Below are 13,354 nucleotides of genomic sequence, written 5' to 3'. Positions count from 1 at the left end.
GAGATGCCTGCTTCACCTGACACAGTCTAGAAAAGGTCCCCTTCCTCAGGCTGAGCCTCTTCAGTCTGAGGATTAGAGACACACAGCAGGGACCGTCCCCTTAGGTCCTCTGCTCCCTAACCTACCAACCTCTCTTTCTCTTTGGTCATCAGGTCTCCCTGTCCCCAGTCACAGGACACCCTCGGAGCCTCTGCTGCAATCTCAGGTTCCCAGAGTCCCATCTATTTATTTACTCATTCACAAACTCTACCCTCCACCATCTTCTACTGAACATAAAGAGTTCCCCAACTGTTCCAGAACCGTCCCCTCTGACTGGCGGAGACAGACCTTCATTGTGAATCAGGAAATGACAGGCAGGGACAGGTGTGAAAGAGGAAATGAACAGGGTGAGGACAGCCCGGGGTCCTCCAGCAGGGTGCTGGAGAATGTGGCAGGGGGGGCTGTTGGATTATGGCTGGAATGCAGGGACAGGTGGGCCATTTGAAGAGCTAGGAACAGCAGATTAGGCACAGGAAATCGCAGGTGCAAACCCCAGAGGTGGACAAGGTGAAAGGGTGGTGGAGTGTCTGAGGAATCCTGGGTGGAGGGCGAGGTAGGGCTCAGAGAGGCCGGAGAAGCAGGCAGAAGTGAGATGAGGCTTTATGCTCAAAAAGTCACAGCTGGATCTTAAGTAGGACCTAAGTGGCTCGTGCAACCAGTGTGTGAGGTCCGTGAGTGCAGGACCTGGTTTTCTTCTCTCCCCAGCATCTTAACGAATTTAGGTAATGGCCATTCTGGCAGTTTATGCAGAAAAGACTGGAAGGAACAGAGAAGGAGAGCCAGGTTCCAAAGAATCACTGATGACATGTTCCAGAACCTTTCCTAAACACATTCTCAGCAAATACGAAAGAATTGTCTCATCGGAGAAGAACAGCAGAGACAGCAGGAGGGAGCACTGACTTGTACACGCTCCATCACTCACATGGACCAGACGTCGATTTTGGGGCCGTATTTCTTCCTGGCCAGCAGTTCTGGTGCGGCGTAGGCGGGGCTGCCACACTGCGTGCTGAATGGATCGGAGTAGCCCAGGATCCCCGCGCAGTTGCTCAAGCCAAAGTCTGCAAAGAGGAGAGGATAGAATCGCCTCTGCATTAGCAAAATGTGGACATGAGGAGGGAGGGGGGGAAGGAGGAAAATAATTGAATAAATAGCAGGAAAGGAAACAGTCTCTGAGGCTAACGTGTCATTTAGCATCCCACAAGGAAAGCCGGCAGCTGCACACCACAACCTCTGGATAAGGAGACTCAGGGCAAAGGAGCGTCAGGTGGCGGTTCCCTTGCTGAGCTGAACATTTTCCACCCTTCCTACCATAAAATCCAGATACAGTTCACAGCGTGTGGAACCAAAACATATTTCCAACAAGTCTTGTAAATGAGTCATCGGGGAAAGCAGAGGTGTGCTTTCTAGGACTAAGGCAGGAAGCGAGAACAGGCCGAGAGGCTGCAGTCCACGTTCTGGCTTCCGAGGGGCCAAGCGGGGGAAGGCTGGAGGAGGACGGGCTTTCTCTGGCTGGTCGTTGGCGTCACCCTCGGTGACATGCGATCCCGCCATTGACGGCTGACTTCAGCAGAATGTTTCATTTCATAAGTCTTTTTGCAAATTCCTCCCTAATGTATGTGGCACCTACAGGGATCTGAAGAGGGAAAAAAATGGAGCCAGCAATTGAGCCAGCGCTCCACGTTGGCTGGGAAAAGGATGCTGTCCAGATGTGATGCAAACTAGACCCAGTGACCTCAGGCATGGCTTTGTTCTTGGATGAGGTGGGGAACTGGGCCGAGCAGAGGCAAGCCCAGGGCATTTGAAGCAACTCTGGGTCTATTACGCCTTCTGAGCCTTGTTGACGTTTGATCTTCAAGACAGACAACTGCCAGGTAATTAGAGAGCTGTTAGTGTCCTGCCCTCGCCTGATCTTTCCTCAATCTTTGTTTTGATGTCAGAATTAAGATCACGGTTCCTCCTTTGAACTTCAGTGTAAATATTTCGGCCCTGCCCCCGAGACACAGCACTACAGGCTGCAGGGCTCCGCTGGAGACTGGCTCCGGGTCTGGAACAAAACCCTGGTACTTTCTCGACTGGCAACGAGTTTCATGCCTGTGTTCCCCCTACATGCCGCAACGTGCCTCCACCAGCAAAGAGCACGGTGATGAAGAAAGCCGTAGGAAGGCTCTGGAAAAGAGACTCAGCACAGGGGCGCCCACCAAGATCCCCCCACACTGTGAATCAAGATGACATGACTTAAAGGTCCCCCAGCTGCCACTGGATTCCACTGTGCAATGAACCAGCCTTTGTAGAAAGAACCCCATCCAATCAGGGCTCCAAAACCCTGTAAGGCCCTGAAGATCATCTCCTGGCTCCCTCAGAGGAAGAGCGTGCAACAGGAACTGGCCAAGGAGCCAACCAGGAAGGCTGCGTGTTTGAACACTTAGGTCTTTGGTTTCCTCTGGCTCCAGTTTGAGTTTTCTGTCTTATCCTCCTCCTGCTGCCTTTCTTTGCTCCCTTGGTCTTCCCACCCCCACCCACATCCTGCCCCACTTCCTTTTCCAGCAGCCCCAACAAACACCAGGAGACACCACAGACAGAAAAACCCCTCAGGAGGCACGGAGGGTCCCTAGGTTCCCATCTTAGGAGGAGCGGTCTATTACAAAGAACCTGATAGACCCTGTTTTCAGACCCTGGTGTCCTAGACTATAATATCTCTGAAACAGTAGAAGGGTGTTTTTCGTTTTGTTTTTGTTCTTTTATGGTTTTGGTTTAGTTTTGGGCACTGGGGATTGAATCTAGGGGCACCTTATTCCTGAACTACATCCCCAGCCCTTTTTATTTTTTATTTTGAGATGGGGTTAGTGCGGAAGCTAGCCTCAAACTTGCAATCCTCCTGTCTCAGCCTCCAGAGTTACTGGGATTACAGGCATGCACCACCACGCCAGGCAAGAAGGGTGAGTATTTTTCTAAGAAGAAAAATCATATCATATCGTGTTTAGCACTGGAGGATTCTTTCATTGCCAAAGGGCATCTACTATAGAAATACCACCACAGAATAAAGACGGTAGTCTTACTGGGGGTGACATTTTAAGGAAAGCTTCATGTACTGTTACATTAAAGGCCCAATCTCATCATAGGTGACTCAGAGAATCTCTCCCTAAATCTCAGAGATTAAAGCAAAAGCCTGGGTTTCTAATCAGCAGGGTTCCCGGAGCAAAAGGCTGCCTCCTTCATTCAGTTCACTTCTTAACACCCCTGATCTGGGGATATAAAAAAGGGTGGGAAAGACCAGATAAGAGACCAGAGCACCCTGCATTGTCCAGGCAAGTTAAAAGTCTGGCTTTATCTTAAGCAGTTTCAAGAAGATAAATTAGCAGAGGGTTTGGGGAGTAGAGGGAAGGAACAGAACCTGCCTTTTAAGTGACTTGTGTTGGTCTGGCTAAAAGTTGATTTAACTAAAATGCATTGCAGAGGAACAGCCAGCGTGTTTCACATTTGTAACTGAAATTATTAAAATTTTACACATATGCCTATAATTAGAATCGTGAAGCTAAAGAGAAGTCAGCCTCCCGGTAATGTCACCCAGGTCTGCCTCAATTAGATTTGGTAAATACATAAGCCAATTATCACTCGATTTCCTGAGAACTGCAAAATGAATCTCAAAAGAGCACCCGAGTGAATGCTGCTTTGAAATATGTACAAAACTGTTCCGAGCCGTGGCTCCCCATTTTAAGATTAAACTCACAAACACCAGGCTGCTTTTTTTTTTTTTTTTTTTTTTTGAAGGGGGAAAAGTCCTGATTAAATCAAATGCTACTCCTGATAATTCTAGTTAATTTGAAACATGGCTTAACTAGATTTATTTAAACCAAATTCTTTCAAAGAAAGAGAAACTTACTAACTACCAAGAGGAAATGATAATAGCTATAATCACCTTTGAAAAACAAGCAGGTAATTCCTTTGAAGGAAAGAGGTTCAAAGGGCTTTCAGACACAAAAAGGCAGCCGGGGAGACTTTGATCTGCATTGCCCAACCCAGAGGCAAGAAAATCCACAAGACCCTGGGCCTTCTTCCCTCAGGAGGGCGGAAGTACAGATTGTGCTAAACAGAATGCAATTCCCAGCTGCCCCAACGTCTCTTTCATTTTTAGGTGTTACGTCAGGGCTCTTTAGCTGATCATGGGAGAACTGGGAGCTAATGGAAGAGTTCTAACAGGGAGACCCAGTTTTCAAAGCCTCCTTTCTAGCCATCCTAGAATCCTGGCTTCTAACATCTGGTCATTCTTCCAAGCACTGGGCCTATTTCCTCCTGTTGAGCTGAATTAAGTTTGGCTTACAGCTTCCTGTGATCATATTTTAAGTTTGGCCTAAAGGCTTCCCGTAGATAGTGAGGTGTAACCTAAAGACGTGTAAACAAACCGCAACCTACTCTTCTACAAAGGAGCTGAGTCTGAGCCACTCACACGCCGCCAACTGTTCAAGCCATGTTCAGGTAAGACAGTTGCGAGCTCTGCAACCAATCAGGCTCTCATACCTCACTTCCATTTTTCTCTAGCTGTAAATACAACCATTTTGGGTTGGGACTGCTGCCCAGTCAAACAGATTACAAAAACAGACAGATGAGATCTGGAAAACCATATTCACTTTATTTTTGTTTATTCCAATGACCTGGAATACATGCTTAAGTTCCCATCCAGGGGTTGCCAGCGGAGAGGTGATACCTCTGAAGGATCCGAGTAAAGTAGTTCTTGGTCTCCAAAAAGCAACTCACTAAAACGGGAACTGCTGGCTCTGATTTAGGTACATAATTGCTTCATATTACTGTACAGGTTTCCTCTAAGAGGTTTTCTTATTCAGCCAATCTGCAAGCTACTTGTAAATGCATTTGCAATTTACGCTGATTGGTTCTTCCAGAAACATCAGAGCAACCTTCTAATCAATAAAAAGGTCTGTGCTTTTCAACATTGCTTATCCCACGGGGTGGTTTTTTTTGTCACATGGTCATCTAGGGCTATTATTTGAGGAGAAGAAAGAGGGGGCAAAGTGAAGGAAAGACACAGAACAAGCAGTGTTCAATTGGGATCTGGAAACTACCCACAGGTAGACTGCTCCTCACTTGGTTCACCAGCCTGGTGTCCGTGATGCCCAGCAGTGCCCAGTGGAAGTGACTCAATCTTTTACTGTAATCTAAATCCAGCATTTACCAAGCCTGTTTTCTTCACAATCTCTGCTGTTACAATAACTCTGTACTCTCACCTCCACATTTTCCAAAATACAGGTCAGCCTTCCAGAAAACCTTTTTAAAAATCTTCTTTCCTCCATTCCTTACCTCCCTCCAGGAGGGTCCTTTGTTCAGGGCTGAGGGTCCCCAAGAGCAGGATCAGAACAACATCCTGCAGACATTTGGCCTTGTCTTATTTCACTGTTTCTGTTTGGTCCTCAGGAAAATTAAATGCAATAATAAAACAACTTAACAAAGTGAAAATCCTTAGGATGGTTTATGAATCTGCTAAGAATAGATGCTTTCAAATGCTTTGGGGGAAAAAGGATCGGTTTCCTTTTAACTGTTAATCTCCTAATAATGGGTATATCCATCAACCGCTATCAATGGTGCTCAATCACCCAGCCAAGGGGGCTGGAGTCCCTGCAGCCTCTGCCTGCTTCTGTTGGAGCTGGCTGTGATCCCAAGGTATCTAACAAGTCATTTCAGTGATATATTTTGGAGAGTCTTGAGATGATTTTCAACATTTTCTTAACAAAAATCTTAGGTACAAAAATACCCAAATTCACAAAGTTCTATCGATCCTTCTCTTTCCTCTTAACATAAAGCTTTTTCAAGCCATTGGGGTAGGCGAAATTACTTGAGGTGGGAAAAGAGAAAACAGAGGAAAAAAGATGGTGCTAACATCTGGGTGCAAAAGTAAACAAGAGCAACCACACCGGCAAACCACCTGAACAAACAGACAAAAGTGCCTTGACTCTTCTAGAGAAGGAGCAACAGAGCAAATTCCCTTGTGGATCCTGAATTATGAACCAGTGCTGACCCACACTGTCCTGGAATCTCCTTGCAATTGGTACAGATTCTAATCATCCATCTGCACGGCCACCACTGTATCATGGGGCTTGGAGGCTTGGATAAAGATTATATCAAAAGAGAAGCAAGTTTCACCTCTGCTTATCTTGGAAATCCCTAGATTCAATGAAAAGTGGAATGAAACATGGCAAAGTCACAGGCTACATTTCTGAGCCAAACTAATTTCAATTTTTTAAAATTTTTTTTAGTTGTAGATGGACACAATATCTTTATTTTATTTACTTATTTTTTATGTGGTACTGAGGATCGAACCCAGTGCCTCATATGTGTGAGGCAAGCTCTCTACCACTGAGCTACAACCCCAGCCCCCTTTCAACTGTTTTCAAGATGCTTGCTTATTAATCTGAATAAAAATAACATTCATAAAAGTTCAGCTCCATCTCAATTTCAGAAGAGGCTGAACCTTGAATAATCCAAAGAAACACATGGCCAACAAATACTTATTTGGGACGATGAAATTCATTTTCACAACACAAATTACAGTATTTTTATCTTACTAATTATGTTTAAACTATTATTTAAATGAATTGTTGAATTACTATAAAATTAATTTTCATTTTCAAAACTATTATTAAATATTTTTAAACATAAAAGAAGGTAATCTAGAATTCTTACCTAAGGATTACACATAGAACATGGATAATTTTCAAAGTTGAGAATTCACAACACAACCCTTAAAAGATAATGTTGCTTAAAAAAAAAAAAAAAAAGCCATACCAATCAGCTTGATATTATTGTCTTCATCTAGAAGCAAATTTTCTATCTTCAAGTCTCTGAAATAAACAAAACCACACAATATTTCAGATAAGCATTTGAAATAGTGGAAAGACATTTTGCTTCTGAAGGGCAATGAACTGTTTTAGGGTCCCTTCCAACCAACCCATAAAGCTTTCTGCCAAAACTCACTCACTCAGGTAAATATTTATAAAACATGACACAATTCATTGCCACTGACTATAAACGCTAAAGGATTTCAGAGAAGCCAAGAGCATAAAAGAAATCATGAAGTTTCCAGAAGTAGGGCCTCAACTAGAACCTGGAAGCTAAATACAACCAGAATGAGTAGAAACCAGAACGCACCATTCCAGACACCATTCCAGACAGGGGCTATCTGAGCAGTCGGGAATAAAAATGTGGCTGTGGGTTTGTGACAGTGAGCAACCTTAGCCAGAGGCAGGAATAAATTTGGAGAAGCAGGTACATCATCATCATCATCATCATCATCATCATCATCATCACCACAATAATAAAAATAAAGATAGAAAGCTGACTTATCAGTATGACAACCGCCCTGATTACAGCCTAAGTGTCAGGACAAATTGGCAAGTGAAACTAGATTAATATTAATCTATTTAGCAAGTCAATATTATCACGGGGCAGAATAATGGAGTCCAGAGAGATCAGCGCTCTAATCCCTGGTGTTCTGCCTGAGGATATGTCAAACCTGACATGGTCAAAGGCAACTGAGTTTGCAGACAGAATAAAGATTGTTCATCAGAGCTGTGGCCCACACCTGTAATCCCAGCTATTGGGGAAACTGAGGCAGGAGGATTGCAAGTTCAAGGCCAGCCTCAGCAATTTAGCAAGACCCTGTCTCAAAATTAAAAAATGAAAAGGGCTGGGGATGTGGCTCAGTGGGTAAGGGCCTCTGGGTTCAATCCAGGTACAAAAAAAAAAAATCTATGTCAATTATAAACTCTGGCACCTTAAACTGTAGCCTACCAACTCAGACACACCCTGAATGTTAATGATGTAAGAATATTTTTCCCTTTCATAACACACGTACGCACACATTCTCTTTCCCCATTGTTTTGAAACAGTCCACTCTTGGTCCAGCTTTTGTTTTTACATTTGAATAGCGAGACAGGGGTGGTGGGGACTCCTTTTCTTCTTATCTCTGTTGTATGGAACTGAGTATCATAATCATGATAAAATGAAAATGGCAGCTGATATGAGGCTTCAATGTCTAGAAACCAAAGAGAATAGTAACTAGGGCTGTCTGTGGTAAACAGGACAAACGGTGTCCCATTTAATAGGGACAGTTGCTCAAAGGCCTGTCCCAGTACTGCCAGCTTATCCCACTTTAAAAGAGAAGCCAGATTTGTGGATTTGGTTTCAATTTTTAAATCTTGGCAACAAACTCACATTTAAAACAATAACAACACTATGTGAGCCAACCTCGCAGGCAAGATGTGGCCTGCCAAATACCAATTCCCAACCTTCACATGGGTAGAAGCTGAAGTTTTGAAAGGACTTGTGGTTGCCCAGGAAGAGGAGAAAGAATGAGAGAAAAGGACCAAGAACCACAGGTGACCTGGAGGGCAGGGCCATCCACAGTCAGGGAGGCAGGACAGTAGCTGGCCAGGCTGTTCTGGAAGGAGCCATCAAGGGTGGGATTTCAAGACAGGAGGAGGATTTAAGGAGTCAAATGGAGAAAAAAGCTAAGCTCTACAAAGTGTCCAAAGGATTTGAAATTGGAAGGCTGCCTTGGGTTGGATACGTGGATGAGAGGAAAGATCTCTGTTAAAAATGCCCGGCTCAGGATTATAATGGATTATTCCCATCTAAATGCACTCACAAGTGGAAAGGACTGTCTACTTCACCAGCTTCAAGGAAAACAGTACACAGTGTACATCGAAACCACGGCTGCCTTTAAAAGGTGTCACAAATGTCCAAATACAATGTGACCCAAATATAAAGTGACCCCTATTCCTTTTGCCAATAGGAAGACCTTGCCCCCTAGAATGTGGTGGAGGGTGGGTTGGAAAACAGAGATACATAATTTTAGGAATGGAATGAAATCATCAGGGGACTATTGCTATTATTTATGAAGCTACACCATCATATTTAGATTATCTGCTATTAGCAGAATTTAATTTTCAAAATACTATTTCCACATACCCTCATGTTTCATGAAATAATGTTATTCAAATTTGTCAAGGCAGAATAAAAGTGGCTCCCTCAGTCACTGGACGATGTTTCTGGTGGAAAGTGATCTTTCTCTTGACTAGAAGTTTGCAATAAAGCATTTCTGGAGTCTGAGTCTGATACACTTGCTAGAAATCTGATCCCAGTCCATAAACGGCCACTTAAATTTGATGTAAATGAACCACTCAGGGAAATGTTGTTATAGCAGGGTCTCAAACCGTTGCCCCCGTGAGGCCATACCTCTAGAAGCTGTGATTAAAGCCACCCAGCGCCTCTCTTCCTACCAGATTTCTCGGGTGACATCTAGAGCATCCAAAGTCATCAAAGAATCCAATCAAGGCCGATGTGTCTTCTCCAACTAGTACTGCATTATTAAGGAAAAAATAATTTCATAATAAAATAATATGAGAGCTGGACGTGGTGGCTCACGCCTGTAATCCCAGCAGTTTGGGAGGTTGAGGCAGGAGGATGGCCTTAGGAACTTAGTAAGACCCTAAGCAACTCAGCGAGACCCTGTCTCCAGTAAAATATTTAAAAAGGGTTGGGGATGTGGCTTGGTGGCTAAAAGCCCCAGGGTTCAATCTCTGGTACCAAATGAATGAATGAATTAATTAATTAATTAATAATATGAGAGGTTCATGAGCATGCTTCCTCTTTCCCAAAGATAATTAAGACATGATAGAAGCCTGGCTTCTACTCAAACAGTAACTTTAAAACACACACACACACACACACACACACACACACACACAGAGTGTCAGCCCAAACTGTAATTCTGTGAAAATTGATTATATAGCAGCAGCGCTGTTTAAGTCTGAAGAGAGACTACAGTGTGTTTTGAGTGAAATTTAACCTCTTTGCCTGGGAAGAACAGAAGGCACACTAAGTCACAAGGAAAAATTTGGTTCAAAACAAATAGGGAGGAGAAAAACATCTTAAAGAGAATAGGTAAACGCAAGTAATTGCCAAGAATAATAAAAGTCAGCTGGGTCATTCTGGGGCGGCAAAAAGTCCAGAGAACCAGAACAATGATCAGAAGAATGGTATGAATGGGAAACTCAAAAGAAGAGATAAGGCAGCAACAACAAGAAAAGCACCCATTTTTAAAATCCAGGAAAGGCCATAAACCAGGGGAGGATGTATAAAAACATGATTATTAGGCAAAAATGAGAAAAATAAAATCAGTTCAAAGCCACTACCTTCCCACTCGGCTTCCCAAAGTTACCAACCCCAACCCCTAGGATAAAGTGGAGAGAACAAGCCCGGGTAACCAGGGCACTTACCCAATCACACTGTGTCCAGGAGTCTAAGGTTTCCCATCACCTGTCTGACTGCCTGAGGCTAGTTTATGGGAAAGGGCAATCAGTGGGCGAGACCTGCCCCGTGAAAGAAGCACCGACCTGCCTCCTTTGCTTGCTTTATCTCCACCTCCACGACTACAAATGTTTTTAAGTAGCTTTTAGAAATTTTTCCCTTTTGTAAGAAATCCAGATGAAGAATGCTGTGGCTACCACGAGCTGCCCCTAGGTTGTCCACCGTGGGGCATCCTTAGTGCCTGAAGTTATTACCTGAGTCTCTTCAGCACAGTGGGCCACCCAGACCCTCTGCCCAGCTATTCAACAACGATCAAATGATCCCAAGGGATCACATAATAAGAGACATCTTGAATACAAAAGGAAGTTATTCATCATGTTTCGGTGTTAGTGTATTACAATATACCTTTAGAAAATACTAGCAGGACTCTATTATCCAGGAAACTGCTCCATCAGAAAACCTGCTGCGGTCCAAGTGGAAAGTGTGGTATTTCCTCTAGCTCCATCCCAAGGGCAAAATATTTGGCTCCGTTATGTGTCAGATCTGCTCTGTGGGACAGAAGGCAGGGATGGCAGACCAGTGCACGCTTGGTGATAGGAGCTGGGAGGAGCGCCCATGTCACACCAATCTTCCCATCAACCGCTCTGCAGAGGGGAGAGAGACCTAGGAGGCTCTTCCTTCAGTCTTGCAATCTGAAGAGTTCCTCCCCATGGGAGGTAAACGTGAAGCTCAGGGTGAATTTCTAACTGGAAACAAAGGGAAGGGCCCCAGGATGGATGAAAAATAGCTTTTTCTTGGCCCTACAGGCTTCAAAAGAGGAGCAAGTCATATTTCACTAAATACAACGTCCTCCGGGTTCATGCCTATTGCCACCAATGACAGGAGTCCCTTCTTCTTATGGTCCAGTCGTGTCCTGATATGTACGTATACCTTTTCCTTACTCATTCACCTGTTGATGGACGCCTAGGTTGATTCCCCAGCTGTGGCCAGTGCCACAGTAAACCCGGGAGTGCTGGCATCTCCTCGACGTGCTGATTTCCTTTCCTTAAATAAGCTAAATACTGCATGTCCACAAGCATTTGTGGAAGCTAAATAAGGTGACCTCATAGAAATACAAAGAATAGTAGCTACCAGGGAAGGGGCGGGGAAGGGGGAGAGAGAAAGACGAGTGATCAGGAACAAAGCCACAGTGAGATGTGAGGCTGGTGTTGCACAGCAGCGTGGGGCGACGCCAGTTAACAATAATTTGCGGCAGATTTAAAAATACCCAGAAGACAGGATTTTGAATTTTCTTACCACAGGAAATGAGAAACGTGGAGGTGACGGATATGGCAGTTACCCTCGTCTGGTCTTTCCACACTGCACACGTGTCCACACTGCACACTGCACCCCAATAAATAGGTACAATTATGTGCTGATTAAAAATCAATGTAAATAAAGAAAAATAAAGAACTTTTAAAACTTAAAAAGGGGGTGGGGCGGGCCACAGGAGAAGGTGGCTTCAGGAGGCAGGTCTGTAGGACAGCACTGGAGGGGACCAGGTGTCATCAGAAAAAGGAAAGTACCAGGGCACACAGAGGGAGAAGCCCCTGGAGCACCCCTCTGGGAAAGCACGAGGGAGCCCAGCAGGAAGAGGTGGCCAGACAGTGGACACCAGAACAGAAAAGGCTTCTGGCTCCTCTGCTAATTGGCGGGATTCGGGGAGAGATGCCCCTGGGAAGACCTAACATTGAGTTGAGGAATGTGGGGGGTCCAGAGATGCAGAGAGGACCCAAGGGCGGAGGGCTCTTCCACACCCACCCAGGCACCACCTAATCTTTGTCCCTTTGTTCTTTTGAAAGAACTAGCACCAACAGGTCACCACTAACCACTGGAAGTTCACCCACAGGCTGTTAGGTGACCTTCCTCTCTCCTCCACCCACCCAGCTCTGCCCACCTTTCTTTAAAGATGGTCATCTCAAAGGTTTGGAGAAAGGCCACCTTGACCTCCAGTGGTTGCCCTCCCGGGCGGACAGAGGGGTATAAGGGGATTCAGGGAAGACTCTTGCTGTAACCAACACCGGGTCCTGGTGGATCGTGCAGGGAGGCAGCTGCTCACATCCTGCAGAGCAGAGGCAGCCAGAGCTATGCTGGGGAGGGGAGCAGCTGGGGCGGAGAATGTGCACGTGTCTGCTGGGTACACACCTGAGTGTGTGAGTGCACACAGTAGGTGCAAGCCCACATTCATGTGGGTGTGCATGTCTGTGAGTGCACGTGTGGGAAGAGCATGAGTGTGCATGTGTGTGTGTGAGTGCACACATTTTGTAAATACACACGTGTGCTGCATGCATACATGCATGTTGGAATCATTTGTGGCAGTGTGGCAACACAGTGAATATGGTTTTTTGTGTGCGTGTGTGTGTGTGTGTGTGTGTGCGCGCGCGCACACGCGTTCATCACGCACATTTAAGACAGTGAGATGGGAATGAGTGAGATTTCTCCGGGGCCTTCGCATGCTGTGCCCAACCCAGCCATGAGGGTCAGGCCAGGCCCCCATCAAACAGGAGGCCTAGACTCAGGGACAAGAAGAGCCCAGGGAGCCACCAAAGTTGATACCCCAGATGAAAGTAAAGAAGTGAGTGACAGAACACCATGGCAGCAGCAAGGAGTCCAGGACCAGCGAGAAGACCTGGGGAGCAGTGCATCCCTGGAACCGGGGAGCAGAGCAGAGACCAAGAGCAAGACGCAGCAGCCTGGGGAAGTGAACAGACCAGCTTAGGCCGCCTCCTGGGCCTGGTCAGTGCACCCGCCCTGCGCAGGTCATCCAGACTCCTGAGTCCAATTATTCCTTGAAACATGGCATCATACCAGGGACCCCATGCCAGGCCATGGCGGAGGAAAAGGACGTCTGCCTACGTGTCCTTCCAGGAGGACATGAGCACCAATGGTGACAGGCGAGAGGCTGGTGGTCAGGGCTCTAGGATGACATGCACGAGGCCCCGGGCACCACGGGGGGGGG

The 13,354-nt window shown here is 45.6% G+C and overlaps 1 protein-coding gene across 1 annotated transcript in view; it reads right to left on the bottom strand.

Moving 5' to 3' along the window:
* The window catches only part of Hunk (hormonally up-regulated Neu-associated kinase), a 108,051-nt gene that overhangs the window by 42,418 nt on the left and 52,279 nt on the right, over positions 1-13,354 (bottom strand). The window contains exons 4-5 of the mRNA XM_015478338.2: positions 6,832-6,887; positions 962-1,097 (exon numbers count right to left, since the gene is read on the bottom strand). Coding sequence (XP_015333824.1) covers positions 962-1,097; positions 6,832-6,887 — 192 coding nt within the window. The remainder of the gene's footprint in view (positions 1-961; positions 1,098-6,831; positions 6,888-13,354) is intronic.

Source organism: Marmota marmota, unplaced genomic scaffold, assembly GCF_001458135.2.
Source record: "Marmota marmota marmota unplaced genomic scaffold, marMar, whole genome shotgun sequence".
NCBI lineage: Eukaryota > Metazoa > Chordata > Mammalia > Rodentia > Sciuridae > Marmota > Marmota marmota.
The sequence above is the reverse complement of the archived record's forward strand: the minus strand, read 5'-3'. Positions and strand labels throughout refer to the sequence as shown.